The following is a 19,023-nucleotide window of genomic DNA, read 5'->3' as shown; positions in this document are numbered from 1 at the left end:
ACGAAAATAGGTCATTTTACAAGCCATATTTCTCACCCAATTTAGCATCCACCTATACTTAAACATTTTGTATATATACAAGTCATAATTAGGCAACCAAAACAAGCCAAAAATTAAGCCTTAAACATGTAAAATCATCACATACAACCAATATGCCTTTAGGCACTTCAAATGAAAATATGCAAATATGTCAACCATGTACCCTAAATTTACCTAAGTGACTAAATACATATATGCCTAATTATACCAAAACCTATCATGTAAATCATTTATCAAGCTCACCCATTTGGTACCAAATATACCATTCTATACCAATCATCAATATACATAAATTTTTTATCATTCAACCATATCAAACACACATTAAATATGATAAGGTCACACATATATATACATATACATCAAAATATACCAAAAACAAGCCAAATAAGTGACTAATCTCAACAAAATATTTATATGCCAACTTTGGCCAAATTAACCTATACATGCCATTATAACCAGAATTAATTAACCAAAAGTACCAAAAGAGCCAATGGATAGTGTGATATAGCTCCGACAAGCTTTCAACCTGAACAAGCTTCCGAATCACTATAAAACACGGAAAATAACACAGAGTAAGCATTTAAGCTTAGTAAGTTCGTATAACACAAAAATTAACTTACCATTTAATCACATTTAAGGTAAGCATACATAACATATCCAACTCAATTTGGCCAAAAGTCTAAACACATATCCTCAATAACCATGTTAGTCATATAATTCATATAAAAATCAAGAAACTTGTATGAGCTCAACAATAATCAAACTTCCATGTACATATAATTTCTACATCATGTATCTAAATATCATGTACAAATCATTTTCATATATCTCATGCAAATACCTATAGTAGTTCGTATTGAACTCATATAATCTCGTAACAGAACAATGCATGTTGAATCCTTTAGAATATCATTGGATACGCGGGTAGTACACACGAGGTGTACTGAATTGTAATCCGTCAATTCATGTACATGTATGCTCATACGAGCTGTAAATGGTAAGCTCCTCCGAGCTAAAAAATCGGTAAGGTCATACGAGTTGAGTATTGATAAGCTCCTAAGAGCTGAAACCGGTAACTCTAATGACATGCCATTTGTATCCTACGAATTCCTAAGGTTCAAACAGGGCTCGGTAATCGTCGTACATCGTCGGATATGCGATCGGTATTCATATATGATGATAATGCAAATAATATACATATAATTCAAACAAAGTATATAATTATACAATTTAAATACACGAACTTACCTCGACGAGTGTACGTAGATATGGAGGCAACTAATCCGATATTTTCTCTTTACCTCAATCTAACTCTGTACGAGGTCTGACAGGATCTATACGAATGAATTTAACTTATTTCAATATAATTCTCATTCAATTTAATCCAACATGGAATTTTTGGAAAAATTACCATTTTTCCCTATACTTTTAATTCCTTTGTAATTTAGTCCCTAGGTTTGAAAATTGAAATTCATGCAATTTAATCCTTAACCAAGCCTAGTCGATTTTTATACATACTAGTAGCAGCCCATATATTTTACAAAATTTACAAATTTTACCATAAATTTATCACCTTTTTTCAATTTAGCCTCTAATTGATAATTTTACCAAAAATCTCTTTACAAAAATTATTTATCTAACAACAACCATTCATTTTCTATCATCAAATTTCAAAATTCAAGCATGTTCATCAATGGAAAAATCCTAATACCTTAATATTTTTGAAAATTAATCCTCGGGCTAGCTTAAGCTACAACGATCCTGAAAACATAGAAATCATAAAAAAACGGGACAAAAATTCATACAAAATTGAGCAAAATAAGCTTGCTGAAATTTCAAGCTTCCATGGCTAGGTTTTCTTTTAAATTTTTGGTGGAAGATGATAATAATAGATGATAATAGTTTGTTTTATTTTATTTATCATTTATTACCCATATACTAATTTAACCTTAAAAACTAATCAAAATTTCAATAATAACAATCCATACTTATCCACTAACAACCTTAATGGCTAATTACTATATAAGAGCCTCCACTTTAAAATTATATAGCTATTTAATACCTTTAGCTATTACAACACAACTTTTACACTGTATGCAATTTAGTCCTTTTTATCAAATTAAGCATGTAAACTGTAAAATTTCTTAACTAAATTTTTATATGGTATTTCTATCATACCATAGACCATAAAATAAATTTCTTGACTTCAGAATTGTGGTCCCGAAATTACTGTTCCGATTTCACTGAAAACGGGCTGTTACAATTCATGATTGAGTAATTTGAAATTTTTTTAGATTCTGTAATTGTTCAATATAATTATATGACTAATCTGATGTAGATATGTTTCATGACCTAGATGAAGAACATTCTCAAAGTTTTACTTACATAGAAAGGATAGTAATTGATACTGTTAATTTGAAGGGACTTGTGGTGAATAGTGAAGATGAAGCTTATAATTTGTATATAGATTATGGCCATCACATTGGTTTTAGTGTTTGAAAATGAAAAAATAGATATTTTTCTGGCACAAAGATTCTTCGCACTAGAGGCATTTATTGGTTCAAACAAGGTTTCAAAGAATTCGAAGATGTTGTGGATATAAAAAAACATAACAAATTAGAAACAAGAACTGGATGTTCAACAATGATTTGCTTTACAGTACAAGATGACCAATGGAAAGTTACTCGTTTTATTTCTGAGCATAATAATGAGCTAACAACTCATTCAAAAAGACATCTACTCAAGTCAGCTCGATCAGTTCCGGTAGCTAAAGCTCATGTCATTAATTCAATGATTAGTGTTGGTATACGTCCTATAGATGTTTACTCCTTCATGTCAAATAAAGTTGGTGGAACTAAAAATGTTGGGTTTACAAAACAAGATTGTTGTAATTACATTAACAAATAGAAGATGATGATGATTGAAGCCGAAAATGGTCAAAGTTTACTTAACCATTTTAAGGTTAAAGCAAGTGAAGATCCAATGTTTTTTTACACAGTTCAAGTGGATCAAGAAAATCAAATAATAAACTTTTTTTGGAGAGATGGTAGATCAAGAATTGATTATGATTAATTTGGAGATGTTGTGGTTTTTTATACAACTTATTGTAACAATAGATATAACCTAATATGTACTTCCTTTGTGGGTATTAATCATCATCGACAAAAAATAATGTTTGGGTGTGCATTTTTGTTAGATGAGACTGTTGCTTCCTTTGCATAATTTTTCAAGTTTTTCTTACAATTAATGGGTAATCAGTCACCAAATATTACAATGACTAATCAAGATCATGCAATTAGCAAAGCAATAGGAGAAGTTTTTCCTGATTCATGTCACAAATTATGTTTTTGGCACATTTCTAGGAATGCCCATTCACATCTTGGTAATCTCAATGAAAATGTTGATTTTCATGCTTTGTTTCATAAGTGCATGCAAGGTTATGAATCCGAAATAGAATTTGAGAAGACATGGGAAAAATGATAAATGATGATAATCTTCAAGATCATTCATGGTTGAAAGGTTTGTACAAATGCCATGAAAAATGGAGTACTGCTTTTAGCATCAATATATTTTCTTCTCAAATTAAATCTTCTTAAAGGGTTCAGGTTACAAATAATGTTTTTCATGGTATTTCTAAATCCACTCTTCTATTACCAATTTTTTTATTCAAGAATTTAGTGGGAAGATAGCGTTCTTCTGAAGCTATGAAAGATTTTCAGCGCAAAAATGGCTCAATCACGTGTGCAATTAAAAATTGTGGCATTTTGTCTAATGCGTCGAAAGTTTTACTCATGAAATATACAGGTGCTTTGAGAAAGAATTTCGTGATGGTGTTCCACTGATATGGAGAGAAATTGCGCAAAATGGTACATCTTATACTTCTGAAGTAATGATGGATGAAAATAGTTCAAGAGTTCGAACAGTCCATTTTAACACAACCACCATGGAGATTCGTTGTACTTGTAAGATGTTTAATTTTTGTGGATATCTTTGCTCTCATGCTATACGAATTCTTAGTGTTTAAAATGTCAAGAAAATTTATGATTAGTATATCTCTCAAAGATGGACTAAATATGATAAAAAAAAATATGTATGGTGGTAATGTTGCTAAGTTTTCACAATAGTATAATACGGAGGTTGAAGTTGTATTTTGTAATCATATGATTCGATTTGCTTATGATTTGATTATAAAAAGTCAAGAAAAAAAGGCAATTTTGTCAGAAGAATTTCTATGAAGGAGACATGGAAGTTAAGAAAGAATTGACAAAGTTATGTGTCTCTAAGAATCATGAGCTCAAAGAGAATGAGACCAATGCAAGAGCAGTCATTCCATCTAGTAAGTTATCTATATAATTAAGAATTTTAAATGCTTTATGTTTTTTCTTACATAAGTAATAATTGTTTTATTTTTAATGTAGGAAACGTGAAAAGGTCAATAATTGAATAATTACCAATCAATGATGATAGTGTTGTAAAACAGGGTTAAAGTAAAACTTCTTCAATCTTAGATTCACCATGTGTTAAGCTGAAAGGGATATCTAATTCTAGAATTAAAGGTCACCTAAAGAAAAAAAAACAAAAGCATCCCAATTGTACAAGTTGGGTAAGTAATTTGATGATAAATTTTTATTTTGGGGTAAATTTATATTTTTTCTAATTATATTTTTTTAATAAATCTTACATTTTATATAAGAAAAAAAAACAATCAGCAATTAGAGAATCCTTAGATGTACCTTTTAGCTCTACTTTAAGTTATAACAATTTTGTAAGTATAAAATTAATTACTCACATATTACATAAAAGTATTTTTATTGTTGTTATACATTATTAACTCCTTTTTTTTGTCTGCATTTATTGGGAATCAAGCCGATTAAACAACAAACAAGTAAAAATAACGAAAGAAATTGAGAAATTGAATACACAAATTTAACATGAAAAAACCCCCTCCAAAGAGGATAAAAAACCACGGGTAAAGATAATTTTACTATAATGGAAAAAGAACGAAGAGTAAAAAAGATGGAGATAAAAACTAAACCCTGAAAACCCGAAAACAAAGAACCCTCAAAACGTAAACACAAAATTCTCTAAATGTGTTATGAGTTCTAATCTCTAATGGGTGTGTTTTCTAAGGTGTAAAAGAACATATTTATAGGCTAAATTCATAGGTCAAATAATAATAAATAATCCAGACTAATCAGAGTTTGATTGAAACAAATAAACAGAGTTTAACTGAAAGATTATTTCTTAAATTTCACTGAAATATGAGTCATACTCAACAAATCTCCACCTTGACTCATATTTCTATAATGCCATCTTTACCAAAGCCCGCCACGGGCCTATCTTGAACTATGTTGGGAATTAACTGAGTCGAATCTATGCTTAGAAACTGGAAGACTTCTAGCCTTCGACTTGGACACTGGCAAATTAAAACTAACCCGAGTCTGATTTTCATGAACACAATACCTTAACTTTTCAAACCTGCATCCAAAAGAGAACCTCTCTTCAACGAAACGGTCATACCTTTTTCCCTAATATGACCAAGTTGCCTCCACTCCAAACGAGTTGACTTTGACTCCGTAACGGACGAGGGTCGGCCGATTTCACCGGTCACTGTAGAACCTTCCAGAATATAAAGACTTTCGATTTTTTTACCTTTTAACAAAATGAGAGCTCCACGAGATACTTTAATTCCACTCGACTCGATGTACTTTAATTCCACTAGACTCGATGTTGATTTTGCATTCTTTCAAGTCTAAAATACTCAAGGAGATGAGATTTTTTCGTAAATCAAGTACATACCTGACATCTGAGAGTGTCTTAATCGTCCCATTGTGTATCCTAATTTTAAAAGTACCAATACCAATTACATTACTAGATGAATCATCTCACATGCGCACAAATCCACCTTCAACCAAACTATATGTGGAGAACCATTCTTTATTGGGACACATGTGGAAAGAACATCCTAAATCTAAGGCCCACACGGACGTGAGCTTGGAGTTATCACTTGTTGAAACTAACAAGAAATCATTACTGCTTTCATCTGCCAAATTAGCACCAGCTACCTCTTCCTCGTTACTCTTAGCAGCTCTTTTATTTCGCAGTTTATAACAATATGCTTTGACGTAACCTAACTTTTTACAATAGCGACACCTTTTGTCCCGTTTCTTTGATGCTACCAAAACGGAAGCTTGCCTATCTGCCTTGCTATCCAAACCAAAATCTTTGCCGAATTTGTCTCTACTCAACAAATGACCCTTCACATCTTCGAACGAGAGTTTGTCTCTGCCATAAATCAAGGTCTCCCTGAAAGACTTGTATGAAGGGGTAAAGTGCACAATAATAGCATAGTCTGATCTTCATCATCAATCTGAACCTTAACGTTCTTTAAATCATTTAAAAGAGTAATGAATTGACTGATGTGATCTCTAAGAAGCTCACCTTCATTCAGGCGGAACGTAAATAGACGTTGTTTCAACATTAAACGGTTAGCTAGAGACTTAGTTGCATAAAGAGTTTCTAACCTTTTCCACAAGGCAGATAAGGTCTTCTCCATCAATACCTCTTGCAATACCATATTCGTGAGGCACAACTAGATTATAGACAAGGCATTTTCATCAAGTTTTTCCTATTATGTTTGATTTAGATTCTCAGGCTTTTTTCCCAGTAACAACTTTTTTCAAGCCGGTTTAAACTAGAATTGTCATCATCCAAACTTGCCACAGATTGAAATTTGTCTCACCATCGAACTTTTCAATTTCAAACCTTGTTATTGTCATCTCTGAATGGACTGATCTATGAAAATTGAATTAGCTCTAATACCATTTGTTGGGAATCAAACATGTTAAGCAACGAATAAGTAAAAATAATGAAAGAAATTGAGAAATTGAACACACAAATTTAACATGAAAAAACCCCTCCAAAGAGGATAAAAAACCACGGGCAAAGATAATTTTACTATAGTGGCAAAAGTACGAAGAGTACAAAAGATAGAGATAAAAACTAAACCCCAAAAACCTAAAAACAAAGAACCCTCAAAACGTAAACACAAAATTCTTTAAATGTGTTATGAGTTCTAATCTCTAATGGTTGTGTTTTCTAAGGTTGTAAAAGAGCATATTTATAGGCTAAATTCATAGGTCAAATAATAATAAAATAATCTAGACTAATCAGAGTTTAATTGAAACAAATAAACAGAGTTTAACTGAAAGATTTTTTTCTCAAATATGACTGAAATAGGAGTCATACTTAACAACATTATAGGTTATTCCTTCAGTGATGATGCCAACAAACAATATCTATGCATATCCATGTCAAAATTCAATGCAATTTTTCAACATGGTAACCACAGCCGATAGTTATTTTATATCTATATCTTCTTAGAATTCCATGTAAATGAAACTATTTATTTTTTTTAAGACTCCAAGTAGCAGTTTGTGTTTAAGTGGTGCAAATTTACCTTATAATAGCATGCAACTAAGTACTGGTGTAATAGCTCCAAATTCGTGTCAAATATTTATTTTTTATTTTATTTGTAGATATATAATATGTTTGATTTTACATTAAATATTCAAGTGAATTTTTTTCGTTAAACAACTCTTTTAAAATTTATTTTTGTGAATTTAATTTTTTTAATCAATTAATTATAGGAACCACTTACACGTAATCAAGGATATCCAGATTCTAACCGTTAATCACATGTTTATTTCATACTAATGCTTATTCTTTTATCAAGGAATTATACTTGTATATAATTTTTTTTGTATTTGTTGCAATGTAGGATAAAACCCTGGATTGTTTTTTTCAAAGTCAGAAAGTTGCACATCATGGTGAAGCTATATTGCTCCGACAAAGTCTAGATTTGGTGCTTAATGGCAGTTGATATTAGATTAAATGTTTTTTTGTACACCATTAGTATGACCATTACAATGTATAAAAGACTTGAATGTTCTATGGTATGATTGTGAATATATTCACTTCCTTATTTGAGGTTCTTTAATCAAGTGTTGTATTTTTTAGCTACGTTTCTTTGATATTCCGCAATGAAATTTTTGCTAGTGATTTGTTTTTGTTTTTATTTTAATGTTAAGTTCTTATTTTATATTCTGATGTTAATTTCTTATGTCCTGTTTGGATCTTATCAAGATCTTTTGTAATGAGCTTTTTTCCTGTTTCTAGAAGGTAAAATGTATAATTTCATTAATGAAATTACTACACCATCAAATCAATAGGTAACAATTCTGGAACAATATCAGTTCTCAAGAACATACAAAAAAAAATTAAAAGAAATAATTAGAAAGCATATTCAATTCATAAATTCGTCAAATTCGTACATTTTCTTTAGCCAATCAAAGACAAACTAGTTGAAAACAAAATAGTTAAGCATTGCTGAACAATGTCATTGTTTCTAAACAATGTCTAGTCCAATGGTACAATTGATCTTATTCTATCTGGTGGTGCCATGGAAGTGGGACGCATTACCGTCAAGGTGTGTTCTTTCGAACCTGGGTCTAGTTGAAAATGGCGGAGCTCTTGTTCTCATTCTTGGCAGGACAGGCACTTGAGTTGATGTCGGCCTTTGAGTGTTCAGTCTCGTGGAAGAAACAAGGCTCAACCATGCATGAAAAGGTAGGAAATGACCTGGTCCAGATCGAATAGTTGTGTACACTGGAAGATTTAAACCAGCTTAATGAGCAGTCTCTTGAAGTAAATTCTTATAAACACCTGTTTCATCCTGTGCAGTAGAGATAAACTCAAAAGAGTTTAGCTTCTTCTTTTTCCCCAAAATGAATAATCAATAGCTGCAAATTCCAGCTCAAAGACTAATGCAGAACAATTGGTTGAGTAGGAAAATGGCATCTACGTAAGTCTAGCTCAAAAGTAGATAAGATTTAAGTTGAATGCTTACCAAAATTCTAGCAGCCAATGCTTTGGAAGTGCCTCTTTTGGCAAGCGTATTTAGAGCTATTGCAACATGTTCGACTTGTCTCAAAGTAGAGGAAAAAGTAGGGCTTTCGAAAGTCTCTCGATTAAAATTGAGAGTAGCTTTAAACCAAGGAGCATGATCTGATCCTTCTCGGATGCATGAATAAGAAGACGACAAATTAAAGCAACTCTTTGAGCCAACTTTGGCAATTGGTTCTTGTACATATCTACAAACGTAGCACATATTTGTTAACAGAGGAAATTGAAACGAAAAATCTACAATTTAACTTCACCTCCATACTAATACATTTGCAATATATATACAAAAGGAAGGTTAAAGAAACTAATATTCAATTATCAAAATCATTAGATAGTGTAAGATTTCACCAAATTCTCAAGTGCAACATTAGATCAACAGATAATCAGAACAACTAATTTGTAAGACATTTAAATCAAAACACACATCATTAATCTCAAACAGAGTCTATACAATTACATAAGACTCATAAGAAAATGAAAATCTCAATCAAATTATTCAAAGACGTGTTTTTTAACCAGAAAATGAAGCTGGGTCAGTCCATTTGAAGGAAAATCCAAAGAGAGACAACAATGTTGCAAAAACTAGCCACATGGGCTCTCCACTTTCAAGACATGGAACAAATAAGATACTATAAACCAATGTTTATTCATTGCACTACACGAGCAACTTTGGAATATCATCTTTAGGTAAGCACCTTAAATTGCATACATCCAACTAATAAAAATCTTATAATAATCGATTTGATGCAATCAGTAGTTTTATTAAAAACTATTATACTAATATCTTGAAATAAACATACAAGGAATTAGATAAACTACCACGTGTATATAAATATGAATTAGATAATTCCAAGAAAAAAACTTAAAAATTTAGCAAGATGAATATAAGTCTAAGACAGAAAAGTTCAAGATCTCATAGTAGAAGACAGAAAAGTTCAGAGCCAATCCTAAACGGATAGGATGAGTTAGGGCTAGCTCAGCTACTGCAATGTCTTGAAAAGAAAGCAGTAGAAAAAGATACAGATACCATCAATAAAACTTAAAAACCATGGACAAAAACACAATATGTTTTGGTTTAGCAAACTTTAAAGTTGAGAAGTAAATATCAAAATCCTTTGTTTAAATGTAGAAGTGAGAAAACTAAAGTAGCATTATGAAAAGAAGATAAAAACTGATTTAAAGACTTTAAAGAAAAAAATCGCAGCACCAGAGATCTACATAAACAAGAATTACATCAATAACATGACAAGAAACAACTAGTAATCCAAAGCAACTAACATTACACTACAAATTAAATTCATACAAAAGCTCCAACAAGAATTTCATTATGCACTTAAAACACAGTAAAGATGCAATTTGCAATATATTTGCGATTTGGATATAAACCAAAACTTAAAAAACAAAACAGACAAGAAGCTAGTCACTCCTAGAGGTGATCATGGGTTGGGCCGGGCCTAGAAAAAATTTCCGGCCCGCTTTCTAGGCCCGGGCCTGGCCTGAACCGAAATATGGGTCTACAATTTTGTCTAGGGTTGGCCCGGAAAAAATTACTAAGCTCGAGCCCGGCCCGGCCCGACCTTTTTTTTTAGTAAACACCAAAATTGTATAAAAAACCTGCAAAATATAATCAACCAACCAGAATATCCATACATTAACCAATCAACATATTTAATTTTATAACAAAATTATAATTTATTGCATAATAGTATAATACCGAACTCATATATTGCACGAGATAATAAACTAGTTATTTAACTATGCTAGCCTTGTGATACAAGATCAAACTTGTCACATGTCTTTAAGTAATACTAAAAAAACACACATCATTTAGGAAAAGTCGCTAAGGTTGATTGTTTCGAAGGAAAGGGTGTGAGATAGAGGTGCTCATGGGCCGGGTCGGGCCGGGCCCATAAAAAATTTCGGCCCGGCCCGAAATATGGGCCTAAGATTTTGCCCAGGCCCGGCCCGGGAAAAAATCATAAGCCCGGCCCGGCCCATTTTTATTTTAAAAATTTTAAAAAATTAAAAAAAGTATTTTAAAAATATTTTAAAATTAAAAAAATTAAAAAAAAAAGTATTTTAAAAATATTTTAAAATTAAAAAAAATTAAAAAAGTATGTAAAAAATATTTTAAAATTTAAAAAATAAATATATTTATTATATCGGGCCAGGCCCGAGCCAAAAAAGTGGTGCCCGAGGCCCGGCCCGTTTTCTAAACGGGCCTCATTTTTTTTGCCCAAGACCATATTTCGGGCCTATATTTTTACCCAAACCCTTCCATATTTCAGGGCGGGCCGTCGGGCCGGGCCGGGCCGCCCGGCCCATGAGCACCTCTAGTGTGAGGTAGTGAGAGCAACCTACCTGGGCCTACTATTTTTCTGCCTCACTAAGTAGCTTGTTTCTGTAGTAAAACAAAGCAAAAAAAAAAAAAAAAAAGAGATTAAATGAAGAAACTAAGCTTGTGATCTCAGCCCTACAAATTACATGCTCTATAAAACATAAATCAATTCTCATCCAATAATAATTGAATAACACAATTTTGCTCTTAATTGTGCTCAGTTACCCTTAATCCTATAGCCTCATATTGAAATACAAAACTCACCTCAAGGCAATTTTACAGTAAAGATATATATACATACATATATATATGTAAGTTGCTTTCTAAAAATGAAAAAAACAAGTTTCCAGATGTCAAGATTCAGGAACCATATGCTAAAAAAAAAAATTACTTCACTTGTTGAATAAAACTCTTAATAATCAGTCTCTTAATATATATATAGCTATAATTGTCAGATTTGGCTATGACTATCCTTCTATATGATTGGAGTTTACAAATTGATGTCATATCACTATGTTTATTTGTAATGGAAGACTTGTTTAATTCTACTTATGTTTAACAATTCTTTTAAGTGACAAATATGAAAGTTGTTTTTGTCTAAATTTTTTTATATTTTTCAAATGATTAAATATAAAAGTCAGTTTCATTACTAAAATCTGGTTAGTATATATTGGAAGCTTAAAAGAGTTGTTAAACATAAGTAGAATTAAACAAGTCTTCCATTACAAAGAAAAGAAGGTAGTCAAACCATAGTAGTTTATTCACATTACTAGAAACATTGTTTTACCTGATCAAAATTTTTAAAAAAAAATCTATTGATTTAGATGTAACCATCATCCATCTTATCCTAGTGCATCCAGTGACCCAATCTACAGCAACATTCGTTTTATCAGTGGACAAAAGATGCATCAACACATAAAACAAAAGATATCCCTTTTAGCAGAGGTCGCCTAGAACAAAAAATCATTAGCTAAGGCTTCAGCCACTACAATAGATTCAACTCTTACTAGTAACTTTCGTTATCAAGAACTATGGTTGCAACTCCTGTCATTTCTCGTTTGGGGACAAAGGAAAGCTGTTTATTTTTATTATAGCTTGTGGTATAGTTATATAAGAGCACACTCCGTCAAAGGAATACTTTGAAGCAACGATAGATCCAAAGCTTCCACCGTTCCCAAAAGAATTGCTACTATAATGAGCTTAAAATTTTGGATATAAAAAAGATTATTAAACCAGACTCAAGGATCTTGGCAAAATTTTGTCTTCTAACAAAAATTATAAATTAACCGATCTTCAAAAGGGGGGAGTGAATCTAAAATCAAAAGTCAAATACATCTGCATATCATCTCCGTGTCACAATAACGATTTCCCAACTGGACTCACAGGAAATCTATGGAAGATTACTTATATTTACAGTAAAGATCAGAGAAAGAAAAAATAAACAGGAAAACTAACTAAATGTCTAATGAGAATTGAATCGAATAAATTAGGGTTAACACTGTTAATATACCTTTGAAATTCAAAGGTAGAAGACGTTTGTAGCTTCGCTCTAACCTATGATTCTGGAAATGGGTGGAGGCGTGGAGGACCGGAGGTGGATCGGCGGAGGTGGATTGGTGCCGGAAGTGAACTCGAATTGAGAAAAAAGGGAGGAGGGCACAAGCTTAGGGAGATCTGTGGAAGAGAGGAAATGAGAAAGAAATAGGGAAATGAGTTAATGGGATTGGGAAATGTATTTTAAAATAAATATATATATTTATTATATTCGGGTCGGAACTCATTTTTTAACATTGTTAAAACTATTAATGTCTTTGAAATTTAAATGAGCCTTATTTTTTACCCAAATTTATATTTTAGGCCTATATTTTTATCCGAACCCTTCCATATTTCGGACAAGCCGTCGGGCTGAGCCAGGCCGCCCAACCCATGATCACCTCTAGTTACTCTCCATTGCATATATATTGACAGAAATTTTGAAAAGGTTACTCTCACTTTTTACTTCAATTTTGCTTCTTTTTTGTTTCTATAAAAAATAAAAATATTGTTATGATTTTTCTTTTAAAATCAATACTAAATTGACATTTATGTCAATTTAGTATTGATTTTAAAAAAAGTTAACTCTTAACATTTACACATTATGTAATTTGATTTTTTTTGTAGTTTTGATTTTCTCTGACATTGAGGGTTAATTTTAAAATAACGAGAATAGATGAAAATTATTATCTTAGATTTTTGGGTGTTTTCATTTTTTTTGTATATTTTCAATAGTTGATAATTTATTTTTTAGCTTTTTAGGTGAAAGGGTAAAAAAAATTGCAAAAAAGACTAAATTACACAACGTGTAAATGTTGAGGGTTAGATTTTTTTAGAATCAAGACTAAATTGACATAATATAATATAAATATTGAGAATTAAAGTTACTATTATGTTAATTTTAAAAGCTGTCACTGTTAGCCCGCTGGTGATTGAAAAAACAAAATTAAATAGTTTGAGTGACCATTCTATAACTTTTCATAATTGAGTGACTAAAAAAGTTTTTACTAATAATTAAATAATCATTTTATAAATTTTCATAATTAAGTGACTAAAAATAAAGTTTGCAAAAAGTCGAAGGACACAAAATGCAGGCACTGAGAGGAGGCAGGGATTTTCGTCTTTTATAACATATTATATTTAATTTTTTCCATATTATGAACTTTGTATAGACATACAAAAGAAAGAGTCAGATATGCATCTAATCATTTATCTTTTCTTTCATGAGTGTATGACTGTGGTTAAAGATTTTTGTGGTCTCTTTTATGTTGTCAGATAGTTTCTTTAGGTTCCTTTGGTTTGGCTTTGCTTGTCAGTGAACTACAGTTAGGGAAAAAATATGGTACCAATCTACTAGTCAGTCCTTTGGTTCAGCATGTCAGTCCAGTGAGAAAACACGGTATTCCAATTTGATGGTACACACTCAAACACTTTCATTTGAAGGTAATCTCAACAATTTCTTTCACATCCAATTACAATACCACAACCCAGTCAGTCTAGTGAGAAGTTATCTCCACCACGCTGGTCAGCCCCAAATCAACTGGAGATTTCAATAGCAATTGAAATTAATTGAACTGTTGGTATTTTTAACAGATATAAATACTCTTATTTTTATTTATTATTTTACCATTTTATCCTTGAAAGTTAAACTAATTTCTTTCCCATTCTTATTTTTCTTCAGATTTGGCAGCCAAATTCTGTCAACTCCTGCTTTCCCACTCTCCTTCTTTCCCACTTCTCCCGGAAAAAACACACCACCAACAACAAGCAGACTCAAAGAAACTCTGTTTTTCGACTCATCCTATCAATCTCGTTCTCAACTCTGATCACTTGGTAAGTCAAAACCCTTCTTTTTCCACTCTATATATGTGTTTGAATTGTATCAAAGTCTCATCTTGTTCTTAGATAAAAATAATAATAACTATCTGGGTTCATTTGTTTGTGCGTGAGGGTACTAGAAACTGTATGTAAACTCTTTGTGACCACATATAGACCAATCTTAAATAACTCCTTCGCTACTCCAAAATCACTTGCCTTGCAGAAAGCTTCTATTAACATCCTGAAGGTAGAAATATTAGGATTTATACCCATTTGCAGAATGTCATCCAAGATAGAAGTAGTGTCTTGGATTTTCCCATTTTTGCAAAGATATAATGTTATTGCTTCATCTATTTGCATATCCCTAAAAATCATTGATGCTTCAACATGGTTTTTGTTTTGTGCGATCCGTAATTAATTCCTTGAGTATTTGGTTTTTTCTTTTTAGACGATGAGATTTTCAGCCAACATGGTTGTATGTTGAAGTTTTTACTTGAGAGTTAACTTGCAACTGATGTTTCACTACTGATAAGAAAATGAGTGGACTTCAAGCTTCTATCAGAAAGTATCCTCCTTTAGCCACAGAGCTTTTCTTTTTAGACGATGAGATTTTCAGACAACATGGTTGTGTGTCGAAGTTTTTACTTGAGAGTTAACTTGCAAACTGATGTTTCACTACTGATAAGAAAATGAGTGGACTTCAAGCTTCTATCAGAACGCATCCTCCTTTAGCCACAGAGCTTTTGTTTCGCTTCTTTTAGTGATAGAAAAACAATCCTTAAAAAGAAAAATTCATCTTCATAAATGGCTGTTCTTACCGATTTCAAAGCGCTTGGTGTTTCATCATCATAGATGGTTATTCACCATGGATTTGCAGGAAACATTAATGATGAGGATAAATGGGTAGTTGAGTAAATAATAATAAAATTTGCCCTTTGGTATTTTAGTTTGATTTTGAAAGTTAATTGTGATTATTTTTAGGTTTGAATTTTTTATTTATTTTGTAGTAAATAAAGAATCTAAATACAATTAGTCATGATTAATCTTGTAATAGTCACCAATGTTCTCTTGTAACACTTTCATAGCAATCCGTTTTTAGAAGAACTCATAAATTTTCAAACCAATAGGATCGTTTCTACTTAAAGCTCGACCCAATTTTTTTTTTAAATTTATAAGGTTTTATATTATGTTATTTTTATATATTATGTAATTTATAACAAATAAAAATTATAAAGTGACTATTTATCAAATTTTAATACATGAGAAATATATAAAATTATTAAATATTAAATAAAAAATAATATAAGTATATCTTTTAAAAAATAATATGGCGGGACCTAAAATGAGTTTTTAGTTTAATTATTTACAAATATAATCGGGATTGGGTAAAATTTTATGCTTATATTTTGAATTGTACCAGACTTAAATAAATAGAAATTATATTAATATTATGCTTAAATCGAGCTCAACGATGAATACTTTTATATTTTGAGTTGGAACTAATTTTTTCCTATTAATCCTGAAGGACGATTGATAATAATATCTTGTCACTATTGTTCCTTTTAATTACGAATAACTATTCTAATTTTGTAGCATAAGCATTCATGATAATTGAAAATAAGTACCTGAATAGAATTACTCATGATATATAAATTTACAACTGCTAAAGTTTGCTTACACTTTTAAAAAAATAGTCATAATCAATTATCCTTTCTATATCCTCGTTATTGTTTATTATGGATCTTTGAAAATTTTTTCTTTAGTGTTCATATTATGGATTTCATCCATTCGTGATGTGTTATTCTTATTTTTTATGAAACTATATTATTATTTCTAATTATATATTTATGGTTTTATGTCGGTTGACATTTAAAATCAAAATAATAATAATAGATGGTAAAGACACGAAATTTTGTGGAGGGAGATAGTACCTTAGCAACAAAAGCTGTTTGGGATGATGAGCTGACGTTGATATTTTGTGAACTTTACGTGAATGAAGTCAATGCTGGTAATAGACCGACAACTCATCTAAACTCAAAAAGATGGGAAAATGTCATTGCTCTTTTTCAAGCAAAAACACAAAAAAATTATAGAAAACCTCAATTGAAAAATAAATGGGATACATTAAAAAGGGAATGGAGGTTATGGAGAGAGTTGCTTAAGGAATCTACAGGTATTGGATGGTGTCCATCTAAAAAGACGGTCGATGCTACCGAAGAATGGTGGGCTGCAAAAATACAGGTTAGTGTTAACTTTATCATTATTTTAATGCATAAAGTTTATTGAAATTAATAATTTACAATTATAAAAATATTAGTATAACATTTAACATTTAACATGTTATGTAGGAAAATCCTGATTTTAAAGGATTTAAGAATAAATGAATTAAACCACGATTGAATGAGTTAATGTAGCAAATGTTTGGTGGCATTGTAGCTACTGGAGAGAACGCATGGGCACCTTCGTCTGGTGTTCTTCCAAGTGGGGTTCCTATGGGAGATGATGCACCTAATGAGGGATTTGGTGATTCAGATGAACATAGTAACGAGAATGAAGGTATTCCTCCTAATGAGATACCATCAAACCTCTCATGAAATTCCTAATCGAAGAAAGCAAACACTTGGGGCTATACACGGTAAAGGAAAAAAATCAAGTTCAAGTAGAAAATCATCAAGAAATACATTAACTACTCAAATTGAGAAATTGTGTGAGAGTATGGTTAGTCCACGGAAGTCAGTGAATGAAATTATTTTTCCTCACTCTCAATATACTATTTCAAATACAATGGATGCTTTGCGTGCTTTGGGAGATGAAATTCCAAAAAAAGATGAATTGTACTATTTTGCCACCAAAATGTTCCAAATACCGGTGAAACGAGAAGAGTTTTTGAACTTAGATCCAGATGATAGGGTTTGGTGGCTTCGACGTGAGTATGCTGAACAAAATCCAATTGCATCATTTTCATCCTTGGTAGCAACATCCTCATTTCCCTTCCAACCATACCATCAACCACCTCCACCATAAGCTCCTTAGAATTATTATTGTAATATAACTATACTACTTTTTTATATGAAAAACTAATGTATGATACTTTTTATGTTTGGTATTTTTGTGCTATGCTTTTAATCAAGTTTCTGTGTTGTATAGAATGTCACGAAATATTAATTTATTTTCATTTTATTACTTTTTCAGGTTATGGATGAATTTAACAATATGTATAATAGTTTTGATATGAATTATGATACCCCTGAATTAAGTGAAGAAGCTCAACGAAAAATAGCCACAATTGTTACCCAAGTTAAGCACAACAATTATCATAAAGAGGAAGAATATGTGTTAAGCAGTGTATTGGTGCACCATGAAACTTATTTCACTATGCAACCGCGTATGGATTCAAATTATACAGGTCAAATGTGGGTGGACGAAGTATTAAATGGGCACGATGATCGTTACATGAATAGTTTTAGGATGCCAAAAAATATATTTCACAGCTTGTTGCATGATTTGCAAATAAATTATGGCTTAAAGAATGGGAAAGTATCGACGATGGAGAAGTTAGCATTATCATTGTACATTCTTGGAAATAGAGAATCAAATTCAAATGCAACAGAGAGATTTCAACGATCTGGGGAAACTGTTAGTCGAATTTTTACTGATATGTTGCATATATTTGCTCAAACGGGAATAAACACGATTAAACCCACTGAAGGTCAATTCGAGGAAGTACCGAACCATATTCGACATGATACAAGATATTGGCCTCACTTTAAGGTAAAGTTTACACAATCTTTATATTTTTAAAATGTAAATTATTTCTAACTTTTATCTCATTACTTGTATTTATTTTAAAGGATTGTATTGGGGCCATAGATGAAACACACATAAAAGCATGCATTTCGTCTTCTTGTCAAATACCTTATATCGGACGAAAAGGTGAACCAACTCAAAATATTATGGCAGTTTGTGACTTCAACATGTGCTTTATTTTTGCATTTCCTGGTTGGGAAGGAACAGCACATGATAGTAGAATTTTTTTGCAAGCACTTAGAAAACACGAGTAAAGTTTCCACACCCTCCACCAGGTTGAACTTTAATTTTTTAATTAATTTTTACATAAAAATATTAAATTTTTTATTTATTTTTAAACTTGATATTATGTTTTACTTTCTTGTAGGAAAACATTATCTTGTGGATTCAGGATATCCACAAATGGCAGGTTTTCTAGGTCCATATAGGGTGAACGATATCATTTACCTGATTTTCGTCAAGGTAATCATCAAGTATCTGGAAAAAAAGAAATCTTTAATCATGCACATTCTTCGTTACGC

At 31.4% G+C, this 19,023-nt stretch overlaps 1 protein-coding gene and 1 pseudogene across 2 annotated transcripts; one reads left to right on the top strand and one right to left on the bottom strand.

The window, feature by feature from the left end:
- Positions 1-8,321: 8,321 nt before the first annotated feature.
- Positions 8,322-15,055, bottom strand: LOC107913040 (double-stranded RNA-binding protein 2-like; annotated as a pseudogene).
- On the top strand, positions 14,122-17,864 carry LOC107913038 (L10-interacting MYB domain-containing protein-like). 2 transcript variants are annotated; one of them, XM_041106485.1, is made up of 4 exons: positions 14,122-14,453; positions 14,559-14,710; positions 15,144-16,936; positions 17,132-17,864. In XM_041106485.1, exons 3-4 carry the CDS (start codon positions 16,589-16,591, stop codon positions 17,717-17,719), a joined length of 936 nt encoding a protein of 311 aa, XP_040962419.1. In that variant the 5' UTR covers positions 14,122-14,453; positions 14,559-14,710; positions 15,144-16,588; the 3' UTR covers positions 17,720-17,864. The 2 variants fall into 2 exon arrangements, with proteins under 2 accessions (XP_040962419.1, XP_016696964.1); XM_016841475.2 differs by having other exon boundaries at positions 14,123-14,453; positions 16,589-16,936.
- Positions 17,865-19,023: the final 1,159 nt, after the last annotated feature.

The sequence above is a fragment of the Gossypium hirsutum genome, chromosome D11 (assembly GCF_007990345.1).
Source record: "Gossypium hirsutum isolate 1008001.06 chromosome D11, Gossypium_hirsutum_v2.1, whole genome shotgun sequence".
Lineage (NCBI taxonomy): Eukaryota > Viridiplantae > Streptophyta > Magnoliopsida > Malvales > Malvaceae > Gossypium > Gossypium hirsutum.
The sequence above is the reverse complement of the archived record's forward strand: the minus strand, read 5'-3'. Positions and strand labels throughout refer to the sequence as shown.